At 48.9% G+C, this 23,108-nt stretch overlaps 2 protein-coding genes across 3 annotated transcripts in view; both read right to left on the bottom strand.

Annotated features, from left to right (window-relative positions):
• Positions 1 to 23,108, bottom strand: part of LOC147646572 (maestro heat-like repeat-containing protein family member 7) — a 386,235-nt gene that overhangs the window by 24,140 nt on the left and 338,987 nt on the right. The window lies entirely within an intron of this gene.
• LOC147646582 (olfactory receptor 14J1-like) lies at positions 7,370 to 8,408 on the bottom strand. Its single transcript, XM_086873279.1, has one exon. The coding sequence runs from the start codon at positions 8,353 to 8,355 to the stop codon at positions 7,423 to 7,425; it is 933 nt and encodes a 310-aa protein (XP_086729405.1). The 5' UTR covers positions 8,356 to 8,408; the 3' UTR covers positions 7,370 to 7,422.

Here is a 23,108-nt window from a genome sequence, read left to right as displayed (position 1 = left end):
CAACCTGCTCCTCACCCCGAGCCTCAGCATGTCTGACATCGCCCACCTGGGACTGACATCCCAAAACATCGAAAACATTTATCAATTTTTCTTTATAATTAAAATCTAATAGATAAATAAAAATAAAATTTTAATTTTTATAATAATATTAGTCTATCTTTTTATAAACTAATTTTAATATTTATATAAAATAATTGATACATTTTTAGCAACTAAAAACATTACTGGTCTTTGGTTTTAAGTACCACAATTCCCTTCATTAATTAACTGACCACTATTTCTCCCTCTTTATGCAAATTATTCCTATTTTTAGTTCGTTAATCATCTTTTTTATCATTTTCTCAGACAGGGGAGAACTGTCTGAGAAAACAGGGAGGAAAATCAGGGAACACAAAAGGGGCCTCTTTGTGGTCCACGGAGACTTTTCCGGGTAACATTTGAGGCAGTTTTGGGTCTGGGAAGGGAATTTAGAGAGAACTTGGGTGTCTGGAGGACACTTGGGGGAGCCGGGTGGGCACTTGGAGGGGCACTTAGGGATTCTGTGGGACAATTTGGGGTCTGGGGGAGCATTTGAGGGTCTAGGGGGGCACTTGGAGGTCAGGGAGGGGAATCTGGGGGCCCTTTGGGGTCCGGATGGACACTTGGGGGGCTATAACAGGGAATCTATGGGCCGCGGGGAATGATGGGAGTTGTAGGCGCCGGTATAATAGGGTTTAATGGGCCCGCGGAGCATGACGGGATTTGTAAGCACAGCTCCAATGGGTTCCGATGAGGCGTGGGGCATGACGGGAGATGAAGTCCCGGCTGGAATAGCGCTCTATGGGCGCCGCGGAGCATGATGGGAGCTGTAGTCCCGGAAGTGGCTCGGAAGGCGGGTTTGGCGGTGTGGGAAGGCACTTGGGAAACACTTTTGCATCCGAGCCGTGGCTGCAGGTCCTCGGGGCGAATGTATACGGCTCGGGAGCACTTGGGGGGAACCTGGGGAGCTCTAACCGGGCTCTTTAGGGCGTGGGGCACGGCAGGAGGTTTTGGCGTGGAACTGTGTTCTGGGATGATGGGAGATGAATTCCCAGCAGTGGCTGGAAGAGGCGTCTGTGGAGTCAGGAGCATTCAGGGATCCAGGGACGCTTTGGGGGGTCCCAAACAGTCACTGAGGGGGCACTCGGGGATCCTGAAGAGTTTGGGGGAGACTTATGGGACATATGGGGGCGATACTGGTGTTCTGGGGAGCACAGGGCAGTCCATCCCAGTTCCTTCCAGCATGATCCCATTTGCTCTCAACCACTCCCAGTCAGCCTCAGCGTAGCTGGACTCCCTGCCAGTATGATCTCAGTCACCTCCTGCATGATTCCAGTTCATCCCAGTATAAGTCCTGTTGCTTCCAGTTACCCCCAGCATGCACCCAGTCACTCCCAGTTCCTGCCTGTTGCTCCTGGCATGACCTCAGTTGCTCACAGGTGCTCCCAGTCAGCCTCAGCATGATCCCAGTCACTGCCATTATATCCCATTTGCCCCCAACCTGGTCTCAATTGTTCCCTGCAGTTTCCTACTCACTGCCAGTATGATCCCAGTTTCCCTCAGTGTGATTGCAGTCTCTCCTGGCATGGGCCCAGCTGCTCCCGGTATGATCCCAGTATGATGTCAGTACACAGCCAGTGCAATCCCAGCCACTGCCAGGATGATCCCAGTACAAACCAGTCCCTGCCAGTGCTGCCACTCCTGGGATCCCCCAGCCCTCTCTGCGTTCCCCCCTCCTGCATCTCCCCAGAGGAGCCCCAAGGGCTGGCAGTCCCCAGCCAGGGTCCCCAGCCAGCCCCAGGTTGGATCTGCAGCCCCCAGTTTTCCCAGTTTCCCTCTCCTTTTCCCCGGGCCGGGTTCCCCCCGTCCCCAGCGGGTGGGAGCAGCGGAGAGCCCCGCGCTGCCCATCCCGATCTGTCCCGGCTCCATCCCCACTCCTGCCGTGGGCTGTGAGGGGTTTGGGAACGGGGCACCGAGGGTGTCACTGCTCCTGGGGGAGGAGGGATGAAGAAAGAAAATGAGAAAGAATGGAAGCAGGAGAAGGAGCTGATGTTAGGGAGGAGAAAGAAAAGGGATGGAAGGGGAGGAGAGGGAGGAAGATGTTGTAAATACTCCACGAACCCCTTCATTCTTGTCCCCCATGGGGATGTGTCCGCCCTTCACAGAACACGGGCGGGAAGGGGTCTCAAAATATATACAACAGGGACCTAAAATATTTTAGGTAAAGAAGGCTCAGACTTACGAGACGTGGTCCTGGGTTTATTCATGTGGATCACCCAGGGCAAGGAAGAGGCTGAGATTCCTCGGGTGCTATCTCTTAAACTTGGGGGAGGGGTGGTGAGGGGATACAGGGGGGTTACAGCCAATGGGATAGGGAAAAGCAAAGGGAGGTTAGGTAGGGACTAACCTTATACAACACCAAGGGTGAGTTCTTCCCTTGGGACAGACCATAGTTTTTTAAATGCATTTCAACAGGAAGAGGAGGGACAAAAGAGGATCAGGGAAAGGAGAAGGAACCAAGAGGTCAAGAACTCCCGGAATTCACAGTCCCCCACTAGTGGGATCATCACCCCCATCCCACAGGTGACTGGGGAGGGGGAACTCAGCCCAGATATTGTGGGAGGTTCCTGGGTTCGGTTTTTGGGGAGGGGATATTTGTGACTTAAGGACTGCAAAGCTGAGCGGAAAATGCCCCTTGGGGGGACGCTGGGGGGTCCCAGCATCCCTAAGTGGGGAGATGGAAATGGGGGGAACTTTTTGGATTCCTGGCACTCCCAGCAGCCTGAGGAGGGATGGGATCGAGTAGACAGAGGACCCCCCAGTACAAGCATGACTCCCAGCAGCTTGGACAGGAGGGAACCCCTGAACACCAAAGGGGAGATACCAGAGATGGAGAACTCCTGAGAGGCATTTTTAGGGCTGAATCTTGATGTTTTGGAAGTTTTTATGGATAACTTGTGATTTCTAGAGATGGACTTGGGCAGGAGGAACCCCCTAATCCAATGTGCTCATGAATTGTATTTTTCCCCAAACCAGGATTTCCCATTCCCAAACCTTAACTGGATGGAGGAGGAGGCTGTGAGGAAGAGGAAGATGCCCCAGGACACCCAGGCAGGTGAGGAGGAAGTCAGTGCCCCTTTCCCCCTCACTCCTGCTCCATCTCCCAGCTCAGCATGGCCCCCGGCTGCAGGACAACCCCGCTGCCGACGCCGTCCTGCCGGGGACGCACTGGGGGGATCTCCTTCCCCTTCCCTCTGGCACGGAGGCAAATCCCATCCTCTCCTTGTCCTTGCTCCCCCAGACAAGGAGCTGAGGATGGAGACCAGGGAGGACAAATCCCCACGGCAGAACCTCATGGAAGCGGCCATTTTGAGCAGCTCCAGGGCACAAGTATCTAATGGGGTAGAAAAACCCTGGAGATCCCACAGGAAGAGGGGCTCCAAACCCAGTCCAGGGTACTCTGAAGAGGAAAGACCCACCCTGTGTTGGGAAGGCGGCTGGAGATGCAGCTGGGGCTCTGAGCTGGTGGTCCATGAGCAGCTTCAGGATGGGGAGAAGCCCTACAAGTGCTTGGAGTGTGGGAAGAACTTCAGCCAGAGCAACAGCCTGATCTGCCACCAGATGATCCACAGTGGGGAATGGGCCTGTGAGTGTTGGGAATGTAGGAAAGGCTTCAGCTGCAACTCCCACCTTGTCACCCACGTAAGAGATGGTCCGAAGAGTCCCTCATCTGTCTCACAACTGTCTCAAGGACAGAGACTGAGACCCTGAATATCACAAGGGACTTGCTTTGGGGGTTTGGGCCTAGCTGAGGTGGATGTTTGCTAAGTGATTGTTTGCAGGTGGTTGCACGGTACACTGCTCTCGTTCCTGCTGGTGAGCAGAGGCTTGTGCATGGTAACCTGCACAACGGGATCTCCATGACTCACGGCTCTCGTTCCTGCTGGTGAGCAGAGGCTTGCAAGACATGGATCGCTCCGTACCCTACACCTGCCCCCTGCGCAATGGAATTCATCACAATGACCATCAGTTGTTGGGGAGGGTGAAACAGGGAACCCTTATGAATGTGATTGTTTGGCAGAAGATTCTAAAATATGAAGGCTAGAATCGAAGTAGCAAGGAAAGTCTGCTTTGAGTCATAGGATACTGAGTACTGGTTAACCAAAGAACAATAGCCTAGCCAGCTAGAGAAGAATCCCTGTTGATAAAACAATGTCCTTCTGCTGATAGAAAGTCCAAAGGTCAAGAAGCAAGGAAAGAACTTGTAAAGCTTTGTAGAATTTAAAATGCAACACTGTATGTTAATATAGGGAAGCTCATAGGCTGTATGTAAATTCTTTACTGGGTGTGTCTCATAGTGATTGGTTACTGGGAATTAGAATATTCATTATAGAAAAAGATATATTGGATTGTAACAAGAACTTTGCTCTCTTAACTATTCTCTCCTACCTCTGAACCCCTCTCCCTCACCTCTTACCCCTTTACCCCTCTCCCCCACTCTTAACTCTCAGCCCCCTCTCCCTGCTCCTACCCCTCTCACTAGTCTTTCCTGCTCTCTCCCTCTGGTTTTTCCCTCTTTCCCTCTGTTGCTCTTACTCCCTCCCTCCCCTTTCCCTCTGTTGCTCTCTTACTCCCTCCCTCCCCTTTTCCAACCTCCCCTGCTCTGCCCGCTCTCTCCCTCCTCCTCCTGACCACATGGACGCCGAGGCTGGTGGCGGACACGGGTCTCCCCTCTTTTTACCCTTATAATAAATTGCTTATACTTGAACAGCTTGACCCTGGAGAAGTCTCACCGCAAGCGAGTGTTTTTACACAACAATAATCAGTCTCCTCTGGTTTTGGCCCTGCGCCCCTCGCTTTGCAAAAGACTATAAAATCACACCCCAAACTGACCTTCCTTTGAGATCTCCCCAATGGACAGAAGACTGCATCGTTGGACGGCTGAGTGGACTTTGACGTTGGTAGCTATAATCCCCTTACTCTCTTTTCCTTAGGCTTTGCTTTCTCCTCTTTTCCCTCTATTGCATATTAGTGCTGATGAGCACTCAATAAAGTGTGTTTTGCTGTTTAAGTCCTTGGTTTGCTGATAATCTTTTGTACTCTAAGACCGGCTAAAAGAACCACATCACGAATCCCACCTTGCGGATTGTGACATGCATTGCACTGAGGGAAGAATGTTGTGTATATGCAGATCACACAGGAATGGTGAGGGACACCACGGCCAAATTACGAGAAGGATTAGAAAAGCAGAAAAGAGAACGGGAAGCACAGCAGAATCGGTTTACATCATGGTTTGACCATTCACTGTGGCTGGCCACTCATATCTACCTTAGCAGGACCGGTCATAATGATTGTGGTAGCATTGATTTTTGGACCCTGTATATTGAATAAGCTTGTGTCATTTGTTAAAAGTCGCCTAGAGAAAGTTAGCATCATGTTGATAGAATGCCAGCAATTGCTTTAAAAATGTTCTTGTTTGAAATTCCCTTTAGCTATTCCCAGTTACACCCCGGTTATCTCTTGCTTAACATACCTTATGCTTTTAATATGAGTTTGTAATTGTTATAAAGCATAGAATAAAAATAGGATGCTTTTAGTATGTTAAGATTGTTATCTGGTTAAGATTGTTATGATGTTAAGATTATTAAGATGTTAAGAACGTTAAGACTGTTATGTCTTAGCCAAGGTAATTGTGCATAGGGAGGGGGGAAATGTAGTTAGTTAAGGTCTGGCAGTCGGAAGATATCACGCTGTACGGGAAGATAGGGCCCCTCTCCTGATAGCCAGCAGAGTTTAGTTTATGATGTAAGCAGACGGAAGTGATGTAATGGACACATACTATAGAATGATGTATCTTTTACCAATAAATGCCATTTGCCATCCACCACATTGGAGTCTGCGAGCACATGGACCGAGCGACCTAGGGTTGGTCACGGTGCCGTTCGTGAACCAGGTCACCACGCCACCGAAGGCAACACCTCAGCCATGGGGGAAGGTGCTTGGCCAAGGGAAAAGGAGGCTCCCTGGGTGCCCTGCTCCCCTCTCCCTGAGGTGCTGAGAGCTCTGCAGCCCCTCCTGCCATCCCATCTGCCCAGGCCAGCACAACAGCCCTGGCCTTGGGGCCCTCAAGAGCTGCTCCTGCTCCAGGTCCAGGGACCATCCCAAAGCTGGGGCAGCCAGGAATCTGTGTCCAATCCTGTTCATTCCTGTTGTGATGGTGAGGGATCCTCAGCCACTCTGAGGTTGTTGATCAATTTTACTATTCCAGAGGCCACCTCTTTCTTGGGCTCATGGAACCAAGAGGCCCCTGTGACACTGCAGGGCCTTGTGGCACCATGCAGAGCATTGCAACAGAGCAGGACCTCGTGTCATGAGGCCCATGCCACTGGGACACTGCAGGGCCCCATGGAACCAAGGGGCCAGTGTTGCACCTCAGGGACTCATGGAATGAAGGAAACATGTTTGACACCATGGTGCCCAAGAGGCCCAGTGGTGACAGTGTGGAACCAAGGAGAGCATTGCTGCACTGTGAGACCTCATGGAACCAAGGATCCACTGTGACACTGTGGGGCCTTGGGGGACCAAGGCGCCATTGTGACACTGCGGGGCCCAAGGATCCACGGGACTTTGTGACACCAAGGGGTCCCATGGAACCAAAGGGACATTGTGACCCTGGGAGGCCTCATGGAATCATGGAGACCATTGGGACACTCCAGGGCCCCATAGAACCGTGGTGACACCAAGTTGGCTGGGAGTGTTGATGTGCTGCAGGGTAGGAGGGCTCTGCACAGGGACCTGGACAGGCTGGATCCAGGGGCCAAACCCAACAAGATGAGGTTTAACAAGTCCAAGTGCCGGGTCCTGCACTTTGGCCCCAATGACCCCTGCAGTGCTCCAGGCTAGGGACAGAGTGGCTGGACAGCAGCCAGGCAGAAAGGGAGCTGGGGCACTGATGGACAGCAGGCTGGACATGAGCCAGCAGTGTGCCCAGGTGGCCAAGGAGGCCCCTGGCCTGGATCAGGAATGGTGTGGCCAGCAGGAGCAGAGCTTCAGTGCCACCCCTGACTTGTCCCCAGCTCTACACACAGACATTGCTGCTGCAGCTCCAGAGAAGGGAACAAAAGGCAGATCTCTGGAGAAAACTTTGCTGGGAGACCCTTTAGTTCATTTAAAACCAGCAAGAGTGCAGCCCCTCATTGACACAGTCTGTGGCCACAGGAAGGTGGAGAGAAACAAAATGAGAAATGGCACAAACAATGACATTTCTTTGTGGACAAGATTAAAAAAGGAAAACCTTTAAGAAAGAAAGAAAGAAATTAAGAAAGAAAACCTCCAAAATGAAACGAACAAGAACTGTCAAAGACGACTTTTATTACAAGTGATTTGCAGAAACGGGCCAGCAGTTTAATGTTTTTGAAATTGTCCAGTCATCAGTGTCCACACTGCAGCCTTGAGCTCCTGGTTCCTCAGGCTGTAGATGAGGGGGTTCAGGGCTGGAGCCACCACTGAGTACAGAACTGACAGTGCCAGATCCAGGGATGGGGAATAGATAGAGGGGGGCTTGAGGTGAGCAAATGAGGCAGTGCTGAGGAACAGGGAGACCACAGCCAGGTGAGGGAGGCAGGTGGAAAAGGCTTTGTGCCGTCCCTGCTCAGAGGGGATCCTCAGCACAGCCCTGAAGATCTGCACATAGGAGAAAACAATGAACACAAAACAGCCAAGTGCTAAACAGACACTGACTGCAAGAAGCCAAACTTCCCTGAGGTGGGATTTGGAGCAGGAGAGCTTGACGATGTGTGGGATTTCACAGAAGAACTGGTCCAGGGCATTGCCCTGGCACAGGGGCAGGGAAAATGTATTGGCCGTGTGCAGCAGTGAATAGAGAAAGGCACTGGCCCAGGCAGCTGCTGCCATGTGGGCACAAGCTCTTCCGCCCAGGAGGGTCCCGTAGTGCAGGGGTTTGCAGATGGACACGTAGCGATCGTAGCACATGATGGTCAGCAGGGAAAACCCTGTTGTAATGAAGAGAACATAAAAGAATACTTGTGCAGCACATCCTGTGTAGGAGATGTCTCTGGTGTCCCAGAGGGAATTGTGCATGGCTTTGGGCACAGTGGTGCAGATGGAGCCCAGGTCAGTGAGGGCCAGGTTGAGCAGGAAGAAGAACATGGGGCTGTGCAGGTGGTGGCTGCAGGCTACGGCGCTGATGATGAGGCCGTTGCCCAGGAGGGCAGCCAGGGAGATGCCCAGGAAGAGGCAGAAGTGCAGGAGCTGCAGCTGCCGTGTGTCTGCCAGTGCCAGCAGCAGGAAGTGGCTGATGGAGCTGCTGTTGGACATTTGCTGTGGCTGCACATGGGGACCTGTTCATGGATAAAGGACAGTGACAAGTCAGGAGAGGCTGGGACTCTCCTTTGTTCCTGCTCTGGGAAAACCTTCACCCAGGTCCCTGCCTGAGCTCCAGCTGTGCTGAGTATGCCAGGAGCAGCCAGGCCTGTGCCTGGGGGCTCTCCAGGAGCCATCCCTGCCCTGCTGCCCTGGGTTTGTGGCCATGTGGCAGAGGGACAAGGCTGGAAATTCAGAATTTGTCAGGGGAATCACTCCTAAAGCAGAAGGGCTTGGTAGCACCTGCACACACAATTCTGAAGTATGGCAGGAGATGGTTTTAGGAATTGTTCTCCTGCCCACACATCATTCCTGGTTCTCTGAGGTCAGAAATCCCCAGCATTTCTGCTGCACTCAGAGCTTGCCATTGAGAGATGTGAGAGGCAAAAGATTCCCTGTGGCTTAGGGAAGGTGAGGGGCTGGATGGGCTTGTTCCCAACTGCCCTGGCTTTGCACCTTTGGCTGGAATCAGAGCACAATCACACTCCTGTGTCACCCTGGCATAAACCAGACCCTGCCCAGGGCAGAGAGATCCCTGAATGTCTCACCCTCTCTAAAGGTCTCTGGGCAAGGTCTCAGCACCCTCATCTGCCAAGGACACTCACGGCTCCCTTGGCAAAGCCAGCAGCATTTCCTCAGCTGTGGCATCTCTGCCCTTCCCCGTGGGACATTCAGGGAAGTCCAAGAGGCTCTGGCACAGATTTGCAGCCAGGAGGGCAGCTCAGAGCAAGGAGAGGAACTTGGAAGGACACAGCAAGGAGATGCCCAGGTGTGCCCATGATGGGATCTCAGGGAGGGGACTCAGCTCATTCCCCTTTCCCATGGACTGCTTTGCCCACAGCCCCACAGGTCACAGGGAAGCTGGGACACCCCATTCCCATGGACACACCTGCCTGGCAGCAATCCCAAGGGCAGGGCCTGACTCAGCTGCTGCAGATGCCAGAGCCTCCCTGAGAGCCCCAGGTAACAATGACAATATCAGAGCAGTGCATTTAGGCTGTTTAGGAGCCTCCCAGCAGAGAGACTGAGCACCCAAAGTTACAATTCTGGCGTCTCTGTAAATGTTCCAACATTACTTTGCTGATCCTGGTGTGTCCCTTTCAACTCAGAATGTTCTGTGATTCTGGGATTACAATTCCTCTTCTGCTTCTCTCATCACCCTGTTGTCTATAATCAAAAGAGAAAAAACCCACAAAATTTTAACAGTGTTAGAACAGTAAAGTAAAAACCAGTTTAATTGGAAGCTTCCAGGTGTCCCAGTGGGGATGTGGCATACCCAGCCACTTATTTCAACAATTTATGAAGGTTGATTAATTAGGATATTTAACAGAAACATTCAATAGGAGATTCATTGCCCCAGTTACACGCCCCTGAGTCAACCCATTGGAGTTGGTCCAAGGGTTTCTTTGCCCCACTTTTTGTTATGACTGCTCACATTCCAGTTAAAAAGCAAAATGTTCTTCTTGTAGCTCCTCTTTCTGATGATAAGACTATATAGTATTTCAGAAATCTATTTAGAAAGTCACTTTATTGTTCTAAAATCTAAGAGAAAGGTTAGGAAATGTACTAGAGCTAAATCAGGATAACAGTTATAGAAGTATATAATAGCAGCTTAATAGAGTTACTTAAGGATTATGATTTTATAACTATATAACAATAGTTTACAAATCTAAAAATATATTTAAAATATATAAAAAGTAAAAATCCTTTTGTCATCATTGCAACTTTCCCACCCTGCTTAAAGAAAGAAATTGAAAACACTCAGGAAATCTCCTGATCTTTACAGCAATCCCATTCTCACCTTCCTTTGGGAAGTGTCCTCTGGAGCTCTGTCCAGGCAGGTCTGGAGTTGGGAGCAGCCCTGCCCCACACAGCCCCTCTCAGCAGCAGCCCCTGCCCTGCTCAGGGTGGCTCCTTCCCCCCACAGCTTCTCCCCAGCGCTGGGAGCAGCTCCCGGGGCCGGCTGAGAGCTGTCCCTGGCAGGCAGCAGAGTCCCTGCCCCAGCACAGCGCCCTGGGCTGCAGGACCCTGCTCTGCAGGACAGCCCTGGGCACCCCTGGCTGCTCTGCACAAGGGACAGGCAGAGAATGTACTCACAGAGTCTGTAGGCACTGGCATGTTCCAGCTTCAGGAGATGGCTCCAGGAGCTGCAGCTGCATTGTCCTGCAGCCAGAGGCTTCCTGTGCCAAGGGCTGGCAGGGATTCTGCCCCAGCCACTTCTCAGCACCTTCCCAGCCCTGACTGATTGAAGCTCTCTGTGCCTCTGGGCTGTGCCCGGGGTGGCTGCAGGCAGTGCCCCAGCCCTGCTGGGCTGGCAGAAGAGCTGCTCAGCAAGAGAAATGTGCTTTTGAAGCTCTTCTTGGTTTCCAGGATTGCCCTCTGTGCCAGGAGCCCGGCCCAGCTCAGCAGCACAGACACAGCAGCAGGACTTTAATGAGCCTCTTGGGGCTTTGTGCTGAGGCCCTGAACATCAGTCCCTGAGAGGGAGGGGAAGAAACCTGTCAAGAACTCCAAGTCAGAATGGAACTCCAAAGTTTCTTTTCCTTTTAATGGGTCCCACTGAGGGACAGCACTGAGAAAGTGTCCCCAGGCCCCAGGCAGAGCAGAGAACTGGAGGCACTGATGACAGGTGGGGACAAAGAGAAGCCAAGTCTTGGTGCCCTGGGCCACAGCAGCCTCTGTGCCAGCAAGGGCTGTGAGGAGACACCTTGTCCTGAGGCCCTGGGGCCTCCTGGCACAGCCCCAGCAAGGCTGGCCACTGTCACCCCCTTGGCCTGCCCTCAGCATCCCACCTAGCCCACATGCCAGTGGCCTCAGGGATCTGCTGGAAGGAGTCCCTGAGGAGCCTTGCTCAGGAATGGCCCTGGGGGCTCCTTCATGCTCCCAGGGACTGCAGCTTTTTCAAAGGACTTTGGCTTTTGCCTTGGAGTCTTTGAGAGTTTGTGCAATCCTGGCCTCCAATTATCTGCTGTAATTAGTCCCTTGAGAGGCTTTGTCAGTAACAACACTCAGTGGAGCTCATTAATGCTTCAAGGTACTTCAGGTTCTTAAGGTACTTTCCTTTTTCCTTCCCACACTGAATCTCTGAGAAGTTTGTGCCATCATGGCCCCAATTATCTGCTTTAACGAGTCCCTTGGGAGCTCTGCATTGACACTCAGTGGGGCTCATCAATACTTTGAGATACTCAGGGCTTTTTCAGCTGCTTTGGATTGTCCTTTCCACACTGAGTCTCTGAGAGGTTTCTGTGCAATCCTGGCCTCCAGTTCTCTCCTCCAAGGAGTCCATGAGGAGCCTGTGCTGGGGATGGACCTCAGTGGCACCCATTAATCTTTGGAGAAACTTTGGATATTTTCCTCTGACTTGGACTCCTGGAAAGGTTTGTGCAATCTCCTCTCAGGCCCTGAGGTTCCAGGGCTCAGCTCCAAATGCACCACGGGGCTCATTAGGATCAAGCAAGTCCCAACAAACCATGGCTGTGCCTTGATTTCCCTCTGGTCTGGTGCAGTTCTTAGGAAAGTTTCCTGCAATAGTTATGGAGAAATAGTTCAAAGAACTTCTAGGAAATATGTGTTCCTATTTTAAAGGGTGTCTTTTATTCCTGTTCACTTTAGAGCAGAGGTGATTGCAGCATTCAGTGATCATTATTGATCCAGGGTCTCTCCTAAGGAGGTGTGGCCAGGTCAGAGAAGCTGTGTCTTGAGATCTGACCCAGTGTGGACAACCTTGCTCCACATTCCCCAGCCCCATCCTGTCTCTCCTCACTCCTCTGGGATCTGCTTTGCTCACACAACTGGCTGCACTCAGGCAAAGAGGGGTTTTCTTCTTTCATTTTAGCAATCTGAAACTGCTGAGTTTCCCCGTGGAAAACAGACACCCTCCTCAAGTGTGTGCCAGCCCAAGGTGCCACCAAGGAGGTTCCCCTTCCCCAAGGCAGAACCAGGCAAGGAATGTTTCAGACACACAGGAAGCTCTGCAATAAACACAAACCCAGAGTTGGGTGAAGGCAGAATTAGAGCAGCTGCTGAAGGACAGACAAGCTTTGAACTCCTTGCAGCTGAAAGCACCAAGTGGGTGGTTGGGAGGTGAGTGAGGCAAGAGTGAGGGAAGGGAAATGCAGAGAGCCCTGGAAGTGCTTCTGTGCAGCCAGGCTGTGGGGAAGGGCACTGCAGAGCTGCCCTGGGCCAGATGTGAGGGTGGATTATCATCCCAACCTGCCCTGGGCCATTGCAAGGGGCTGTTGCCATGGTCACTGCACTGACCCCACTGTGCCAGCCCTTTGCTCAGGGCTGCTGTCACTGCCCAGAGCCAGAGGGGATCCCTTGCTGGGGGCTTGTGCCACGGCCACCTGCCCTGTGCCGCGCTGGCTGGTCAGGTGTCGTGGAACCAGCAGCAAATGCCACTGCCAGGGCCAAAGGTCAGCTCAGCCAGACAGAAAGGGTCAGTGCTGCCACCTGTTTCCATGGCAACCCTCACTGGGACACCACACCTGGGTCACCTGTCCTGGCAATTGCCATGGAAACCCGGCTCATTGGAAATGCAACGGTGGACAAAGGTTTTAGTGGGGCCTGCCACAACAGGACAAAGGGTGGTTGTTGCAGTGTGTTTCTTGTTCATGGTATGTTCTGTTATTGCCCCAGTTGAAGGTTTGGTCCAAATGAGACCCTCCCACCCCACTTGGTCAATTTACCCTGAGTCACCTGTAAATTCTACCTTAGACCCACTGCATGCTTGGAATTCCACTTCAGAAATCCCCTAAATTTCGATGTTTGATTAGTCCATGTGACCCAATTTCCCCCCATACCTCCTTCATTGGAGGATGATTTTGTGAACCTTGCCTTTTACCCTCCCCAGGATATCTCTGATTAGCTGATGCTTTGTACCCTCCCTTTGAACCACCTCCCTATTTCAGCTGTTGCACGCTCGCATTTTCTGTCTTTTGCCCCCAAGATTCCCCAGAGCAATAAATCCTCTGTTATCCCATGCAAAAGACCTCCCTCTCATCCTTGTCTCCTCAGAGCGCAGACTGACAGCCAAAAGCCACAGAGCGAGTGCTCCAGTCACAGCTGGGCTCATCCTGCTCCTGGGCTGTGACCCACTCCTGGTGCGGCCCAAAGTGACAGAGCCAGATCAGCTCCGGCCCAAGGTGTTACAGAGTGACTCTTGCCAAGGAACTTTGTGCTGCTGTCACTTAATATTAAATCTGGTTTTTGCTGCTCCCTTGCCGGGGATTTTTCAAACGCTCTCAAGTCCTCGTTGGTGACAGGGTGAAGGAGCCCTGGCCCAGGCTCTGGCCCTGGGGGACACAGGGATGCTCCTGGGGGTCCCTGTCCCCCTGTCCCACCTCCACGGCCCCAGCCCCGTCCCTGTGTCAGGCTCTGGGGTTGATCTGATGGAACATCCTCTGGGGGAGGCTGCGGCACCAGGGGTGGGGGAACCCGGGGGGACAGGGGACCCCGCTGTGCAGGAGCAGCGTTGGACTTCTCTGGGGGGAACTGTGAGAGGGGCTGGGGTGGAGTGACCTCCCCAGTGACCTCACATTTCCCCCTGTGATGTCACACTGCCCCTGTGATGTCACACAGACACCTGTGACCTCACATTTCCCCCTGTGATGTCACACTGCCCCTGTGATGTCACACTGCCCCCTGTGATGTCACACAGACACCTGGGATGTCACAGAGTTCCCTGGGATGTCACACGGACACCTGGGATGTCACACTGCCCCTGTGATGTCACAGCCCACTCTGGGCAGCCCTTGTGATGTCACAGAGACAACTCTGGGATGTCATCCTGTGACGTCATACAGCTGTGGAGGGATGTCACAGAAGACTGTAATGTCACAAAGACAGCAGATATTGTCACAGTCTACTGTGATGTCACAGCCTGCTCTATGATGCTACACAGTGACACTCTGATGTCACAAACCACTCTCAGATGTCACAGAGCCACCCTCTATGATGGCAGAGTGTGCTCTATGGCCTCACACCCTCCTCTGTGATGTCACAGCCAGCTTTGTGATGTCACAAGGCCATCAGTGATGTCACTCAGCCCTCTTTGTGATGTCATACAGACACCTTGTGATGTCACAGAACACACTTTGATCTCACAGCCAGGTCTGTGATGTCATACAGCCATGCCATGATGTCACAGCCTGCTCTGTGATGTCATGTATCTAATGTCTAATGTCACAGTCCTCTCTGTGATGTCACAGCCTGCTCTGTGATGTCACAGAATCCCCTCTATGATGCTGTAGCTGCTCTGTGACCTCACACAACAAACTCTGTGATGTCCCAGCCCCATCTGTGACCTCACACAACCCACTCGGAGCTGTCACACAGCCCCTTTCTGACATCCCAGCTGCTCTGGGGCTCCAGGACACAGCCCCAGAGGTGCCACTGTGACACAGCCCCCTCTGGGACATCGCACAGCCCCTGCCAGTGCTGAGCCCCTGGCAGCTCTGTCTGGGCCTGCTCTCTGTGTCCCTGAGCTGCCCTGGCAGGGCCCCAGCCCTGCTGGGCTGTGCTCAGGAGCTGCTCCTGGCCACAGCTGTCTCTCTGCAGCGCTGCCCTTGCCAGGAGCTGCCTCTGGGCCAGGAGCCCGGCCCAGCTCAGCAGCACAGACACAGCACCAGCACTTTCATCACCCTCTCGGGCCTTTGGGGCTCTTTGCATCACACTCAGTCCCTCAGAGTGTGCTCCAGAAACTTCTCAAGAGCCCAAAGTCAGATGGAAACACTGAAGTTTCTTGTAGTTGAAATGAGAGACACGAGTGAGAAAGTGTCCCCAGGTTCCAGGCAGAGCAGAAGACTGGAGGCCCTGATGGCAGCTGGGGACAAGCAAGGGAAAGGTGTCTGTGGTGCTGAGCAAAGCTGGATGTGTTTCAGGAATGCCAAGGGCCAAGGGCTGAGCCCCAGCCCCTGGCAAGGCAGATGCTGTCCCTCCCTCATTGCTCAGGGCTCTTCCCGAGCCACTGGCACGTGGGGATGTGCAATGCCAAGGGCAGCACCATGGGGCAGCCCCTGCCAGGCTGCTGGGCAGGGACAAGGAGGCAATGAGGCCCCAGGGCTGCCAGGGTCACTTGTCCCTTGCTGGCCTCAGGCCTAGGCCCAGCAGCCATGACCAAAGGGCTGTACAAGTTGCCTCTGGCAGGGCCTTGCAGCTGCTGCCCATCACTGTGCCCTCTCCAGCCCAGGCTGTACTACGGTGTTGTGATAGATTGGCATTAAAGAAAACAAAGTCAAACACCTAAGGAGGTAAAAATCACTGGTGGCTGATGGGAGTTTGTCTCCTCGCCAACAGCTGGCCATTTCTAAGAATTGACAGCAGTTTTAAGCACTGCAAAGTGAGATCAAGCTGTGAACAGCACTTAAGCCCTAAGGCTGGGAATTTCTTTGTCTCTTGGTTTGCTGGCTGTGAAAGGTAACTGAGCTCCAGCTGGCTTCCCGTCCCCGGCCCAGCCCATGCGGCCCGGGCAGGGGCTGGGCTGGGCCTGCCGCGGCTCCCGGCCGGGAGATGGGGCCTGCGGGGCTTGCCCCGGGCTCTGGCCGGGCCAGGCCGCTCCCTGGCTCGGCTGCACTTTTTGCTGCGACTGAATTCACCACAGACTGCCCAGGAAAGAAAGAAAAAGCTCTTGAGCTGCAGCGGGCTGAGACAGTGACCACACTCTCCAGAGCAGCCATGAAGAATCTTCCAGCGCACACAGCTCCAGCCGCTGCTCCGGCAGAGATCACACAACCATCTACAAAGCCTGGGCAAGATTTTAACCTTTTCATTACCCAGATGAGACTTGCAGATTAATCCTTTTACCCAGAGAGAGAAAAAGAGAGGAATCAAGATGTAAAGAGACTTCATCAACTATAAGAGACAGTAAAGAAAAGAATTAAGCTTCAGAAGAGGTGGAGAATAAGGAGATGCTTTAATTAAGCTGAAATATTTTTCTGTTAAAGTTATGGAGATGGACAATAATGTTCTGAAAAAGCTCCTTTAATTCATGACAGAGTATATTGGGAGGAATGGAGTGTTCAAAGTGTGGATTTTGAGCAAGAGGTGGAGTAATTGTGATACAGTGAGGTGCTGGAACAGAGCGGGGAGAAGTAATAGTTGAAGATTTGAGGCCTTGAGAGGCAAAGAGAAAACTTCTGTTTCCAGGGAAGCTCACAGAGACAGATGAAGAGAACTTTTGCCTTTGAATAACTCATCCTTAAAAATGACATCCCTAGACTCATTGACCCATACACACCTCAGAGTGATGTGAAATGGGAGGAGTGAACTGTGACAGATTTCTGGGCAGCTGGCATCAGGAAAATAGAAAGCTGTAACAGAAATGGTTTTCGTGTGAAAAACTCCATAGATTAGCAGAAGACGACTTCTGTTTCTCTACAAACGGTGATGAAAAGACTCTAACAGGAATTGGGACTGTTTTAAATACCAAAGTTCCAAGTTTTTTTGTCTCTATGTTGTCATGTTAACAAGGAAATGGTTGGGTAGTGGGGGTTAAAAGGGTTGTTCTGGAAGTTTATTCTGGTGTTCTTATTCTTGTAGTTTTGTTAATAAACTTTCTTTATTTCCTTTTAAGTTTTAAGCCTGTTTAGCTCTTGTTCTGATCCATATCTCACAGCATGAAATAAGTGAGTTTTCTAGTAATTTTTTTACTTACTGCTTTAAAACCACAAGAATATAACAACCTAAATCTCCACAAAATCCCCCAAATTTATTTAAATCTCCTAAAATCCCACAAAATTTCAGAAAAAAAAATCCACAAAATTTCAGAAACATCCCACAAATTTTGGGAAGAATCCGAGAAAATTTCCACAAAATTCTATAAATCTCCAGAAAATCTCACAAAACTATTTCAATCTCCTCAAAATCCACCAAATTCAAGAAACCTCCCACAAAATCCCAAAAACATCCCACAAAAATTCCATAAAATTCCCTAAATCTCCTCAAAATCCAACAAAATCCCACAAAATCATTTAAATTTTCTCAAATTCCTAAAACATTCCAGATGAATCTCACAAAATTCCACGAAATTTCTACAAAACTCTACAAAATTTCCACAAAATTCCATAAACCTCCACAAGATCCTACAAAATTCCACAAGAATCCCACACAATTATTTAAATCTTTTCAAAATCCCACAAAATTCAAGAAACATCCCACAAAATTCTACAAATCTCGTCAAAATCCTACAAAATTCCACAAAAATCCCACAAAATTCCGCAAAAGTTCCACTAAGATCCCACAAAATTATTTAAATCTCACCAAAATCCCACAAAATTTTACAGAAATACCACAAAATTATTTAGATCTCCTCAAAATCCCACAAATTTCCAGAAACATCATACAAAATTCCATGAAATCCCATAAACCTCCTCAAAATCCCCCAAAATTCCTCAAAAATCTTCAAAAAAAATTTAAAATCTCAAAATCCCAACAAATTCCAAACAAACTGCACAAAATTTCACAAAAATTCCCCATATTCCTCAAAATCCCAAAAATTCCACAGAAATCCCTAAAAATTCCCAGAAATCCCTCAAAATCCCACAAAATTTTACAAAAATTCTACAAAATGCCCTAAATTTCTTGAAAAATCCAACAAAATTTTACAAAAAATCCCACAGAACTACTTAAATTTTTTAATAATCCCATAAAAATCCCCCAAAATTCCATTAAAAATGCAAAAAAATCCACAAAATTCCCACAAAACTCCAGAAAAATCCTACAAAATTATTTAATTTTCATAAAAATACCACAAAATCCCACAAAATCCAATAAAAAGCCCACAAAATTATTTAAATCTCCTCAAATCCGTACAAAATTCCAGATGAATCCCACAAATTTCCACAAATTTCTATGAAATTCCACAAAATTTCCACAAAATTCCATAGATCTCACAAAATCCTACAAAATTCCACAAAAAAACCTCAAAATTCCTCAAATCTCCTCAAAATCTTAAAAAATTTCACAAAAATCCCACAAAATTATTTAAATTTTCTTAAATTCCTACAAAATTCCACAGGAATCCCACAACATTCCACAAATTTTCCACAAAATTCCATAAACCTCAAAAAAATCCTAGAAAATATCTTCAAAATCCCTCAAAATACCACAAAAATCCCTCAAAATTCCTTAAATCTCCTCAAAATCCCACAAAACAATAGAAAAATCCACTAAATACTAAAAAATTACACAAAATTCCCTAAATCTTCTCAAAACCTTACCAAATACCAAGAAATAGCCCACAAAATGTCCTCCATTTTCCACAAAATTCCAGAAAAATCCCTCAAAATTCTTGAAAAGCCCCAAAAATTCCAGAAACACCCCTGTCGTGGTTTTAAATTAGTAAGTAAAAAAACTACTTATTTCTTGTTGTGAGATATGGATTAGAACAGGAGCAAAACAGGCTTAAGACTTAAAAGGAGTAAAGAGAGTTTATTAACAAACTACAAGAATAAGAACACCAGAATAAACTTTCAGAAAACTCCCTTATCTTCCACATCTTAACTATTTCTCTGTACACATGACAACATAGAGACAAATAACTTTAGGACTTTGGTGGTTAAAAACAGTCTTAATTCTTGCTACAGTCTTTTCATCAGTCTTTGTAGAGAAACAGAAGTCTCTTTCTGTTAGCTTACGGAGTTTCTCACGAGAAAACTATTTTTTGTCATAGTTTTCTATTTCTCTAATGCCTGCTGCCCAGAAATCTGTCATTAGATCTTCTCCTCTCATTTCACATCTCCGAGGTGTGTATGGGTCACTGAGCTTAGGGATTTTATTTTTAAGGATAAGTCATTCAAAGGCAGAAGTCTTCTTCATCTGTCTCTGTGAGCCTTCCTGGAAAACAGTTTTCTCTTTGCCCCCCCAAAGCTTCAAAATCTTCACTTAACTCAATTCCAGCGACTCACAGTATCACAAGTACTCTCTCTCTTTTGCTCAAAAGTTACACTTTGAATATCTTATCCCTCCCAATACTCTTATCATGAATTAAAGGAGTCTTTTTATACTATTATTGTCCATCTCCATAGCTTTAACAGAAAGATATTTCAGCTGTAAAGCATCTCCTTATTCTCTCTTTCTTATTTAAACTTAACTCTTTTCTTCACTGTTTTTGGTGGTTCTATGATGTCTCTTTTATGTTGATTGTTTCTCTCTCTGTCTTTCTGAGAAAAGGAGTAATCTGTATGTCCATCCAGGTAGTAAAAGAATTAAAAGCTTTAGGAAAACTGCAAGAGTTCATGGTGTTAAGTTTCAGTCTAGCAGCAAAAACTGAAAACCAAGCTCGGCTGACCAGCGCTGCTTCTCTTCCCCTTCTCACCCTCCACCCCGCGGCCTTGTCGGCCTGGAGAGGGAGGGAGGAGGCCGAGACACAGTCCTGCTACCTTGTCAGAAGCTGGAAACTAAAGAGGGCAAGAGAATTCTGTCTGTACTTCTTAAGGGGGTGTTTACAAGTTGAATTCACTTTTTAATGGTCAGATCTGCTGTCAATTCTTAGAAATGACTGATAATTGGTCAGGAGGAAAAACTCCCATCAGCCACCAGCAGCTTCAACTTCTCTTCTTTCTAAGCTGTCTTAAAGGTAAAGCTACTCCATGACAAAAAAATCACACAAAATTCCTTAAATCTTCTCAAAACCTTACCAAATTCCAAGAAATATCCCACAAAATGTCCTCCAATTTCCACAAAATTCCAGAAAAATCCCTCAAAATTCTTGAAAAGCCCCAAAAAATCCAGAAACACCCCGCAAAATTATTTAAATGCCCCACAAAATTCAAGAAAAATCCCACAAAATCTCCACAAAATCTCCACAAAATCTAAGAAAAATCCCTCAAAATCCTTCAAGTCTTTTCAAAATCCTACAAAATTGCAGAAAATTCCACAGCATTCCAAGAAATTCCCACAAAATTCCAGAAACATCCCACAAAATTGCAGAAACATCCCACAAAATTCCAGAAAAATCCACAAAATTAGAGAAATCTTCTCAAAACCCTACCAAATTCCAGAAACATTTCACAAAATCTCCTCCAATTTCCACCAAATTCCAGAAATATCCCACAAAATTCTTCAAGTCTCCTCCAAATCCCACAAAATCCCACAAAATTCCACAAAATCTACAAAATTCCAGAAAAATCCCACAAAATTCCAGTAAAATCTGATGAAATTGTTGGCATTCAGGAACACACATCATCACAGAATGATTATATGCAGGTGCTTTATTAAGGGTTCTGGGTGTCAGGGGTACACAGACCCAAATCTGACCCTTCTTGGTTTTTTGAGCTGAACATGTTTTATACTCTCTTGTTGTATAATTTACATATCAATTATTAAACTTCCCTTCTTACCCTCATTACCTAACCCAAATTGCCAATTTACACCAAAATGCACCTCAGTGCTGCTGCTGGTGTCTGGTCATGTGTCCCCGATGCACAAAACAGCCCCACCAGCAAACAACACCTCATCCCCAGTACCCGTTCCTCACTTATAGTTATTTTGTTTTAGAAAGAGGGGGAAGACAGGAGAGGAAGGGGAAAAAGAAAATATTCCCCCCCCCCAAAAAAAGGTCAGAGCTAATCTTTCATGCTTTGTTATAGAAAATGGAGAGCAAAACCATCCTTGAGTTCCTGATGTTCCTGACCATCTGGATGCTCCTGAAAACATCAGCTGTGGATGCCTGGCTAGTAGCACAGCCCCTGGAGAACGTGTGGATCACCCTGGCAAAGACTCTCAAACAAGAGTACATGTGCTTGTCCATGGGCAGCGCCACCAACCCTCTGTCACCCTGCCTGCCCCAGCGAAGGCATCCACGCCCGCATCCAGAGACTCCAACACGCGCTCCAGGAACTCCAGACTGAAAAGGAGCCCCAGTGGTCTGAAGACCTTTTTGGGAGCTGGGGACTCAAAGGATGGGTTGCCTCCCTCCTCAAAAACAGTTTTTGGGTTTTCCTAATCATTATTATTTTCCTATGTATGTTTTCCTGTTTTAAGAAGTTATTAGCCAAATCTCTGGGAGATGCCTTTTTAAGAAGTAAAGAAGGGGGAGTTGTGGGGGCCAGGAAATCAGCTAATTCAGAGATCCTGGCCCTCCCTTGGAGGCAAGGCACTTTTCTCTGAGACAGAAGTATCACTGCCAGCAATCTTTGAGTTAGTTCTGTTAAACTGTTACACTCCATTGCTGTTCTCCCCTGCCATCCCACCCCATACCTGTATCCCAGTTTCCCCCGCCCCTCTCCTCCCCTATAAATCCCCCAGTTTTTCCCCTGTTCCAGAGAGCTGCTGTCACTGGCTCCCTTCGCCGAGGGCCCGGCTGTAATAAAGGCCAGTTCTCTGCGGAACGCCACACAGCGCTCTGCTCTCTCCCTCCGTGTCGCCTGCACGCTGCCGCCGAGCTGAGCTGAGCTGAAATCACTCGCCGGGCAGAGGATGTGTCTGTGCCCCGGGCAGCCCAACCGTGGAACGCTTCCCCGGGAGTCGCGGCACCCCTGACACCTCCACCGCCGCGACAACCTATGAGAAAGCACAGCTGGGTTCTGCTCAGGGCATTTCAAACTCCCTGGGGTGTTTGGGACTTGCCCTTGCAAAGGCAGCATCTCAGGAAAACTCACAGTTTCTCTCCATGGACTCCCAGGATGTGTTGGCTTGGAAGGGACCTTAAAGCTCCTCTTGTTCCAGCTCTCAGCACACTCAGGACACCTTCCCCTAGACCAGCTTGCTCCAAGCCCCATCCAACCTGGCCTTGAACCCTTCCAAGGGTGAGACAATCACAGCTTCTCTGCAACCTGTTCTGTTCCTCCCAGATCTAAAATCATACCAAACTTAGCAGCCTCAGAGATGGATTTCTATCAAATAGCTACATTTTTCTAGGAAAGAAATATGGCAAAACTTGTTTGCATCTGACTTTGCAAAATCAACACGAGCTCTTCAGAAAGGGCTGCCACCCACCTTTCTTATTTTTCCCCATTTGGTGGAACATTTTTATTCTGTTGTTGTTTGAAGCAGTATTTTAATGTATCTGGCTGAGGCTGCTTAAAATAGTTCAGCGAGACACCAGGGTGTGAGGGGTGGAAACCTGAGCTCTTACACATCCAGTATTTCTGTTGTTGGATGTCTTCAATCCCACCTCTCTGCTGGGATGAAATAGGTGCTACTCATCCAATTTCTAAAGGATCATGCATCAGGCTGACACTATTTGAAGACTTCAAAGTGAAAAAGCCAATTGAAACCAACCTCTGCTCCTTTCCATTTTCTCTATTCCACAGTTTAGGACAGAAGACAGGAGAAAGATTGTTTTGGGAACAATGTTTTCAGGACTCTAAAAAGAATATCAAAACCGCTCTGCCATACTCTCAGCTGCTGCAGCCCCAAAAAGCACTGGCTGTCTTTGCTCACAGAGTCACAGTTGTGCTGGCATTTCTACCACACCACAGGACAGTGATTTTTTTCTTTTTCTCCTGGAAATACCTACAGCACTTCTGGGTAGCAAGGCAAACATGAGCCTCCTTTAGTGGCCCTTGAAATTGGACATGTGAAATGAGGTACACAAAGCCACAGGCCAGCTGAACCTGGCATCTCTGAATGGGTCTTCACATTCTCCCCAGAAAGATGAATGGCAATCACTATTTTGGCAGGGAAACTGCATCAGCTGGCAATTTGGTGCAGAAAATGTGCTTTCTGCTCCTCTCACAGCCAAAACTCCTACCCATTTCTTGGAAGTC

Source organism: Cyanistes caeruleus, unplaced genomic scaffold, assembly GCF_971803275.1.
Source record: "Cyanistes caeruleus unplaced genomic scaffold, bCyaCae1.hap1.1 HAP1_SCAFFOLD_91, whole genome shotgun sequence".
NCBI classification, from domain to species: domain Eukaryota; kingdom Metazoa; phylum Chordata; class Aves; order Passeriformes; family Paridae; genus Cyanistes; species Cyanistes caeruleus.
This window is presented reverse-complemented; position numbering and strand designations above follow the sequence as displayed.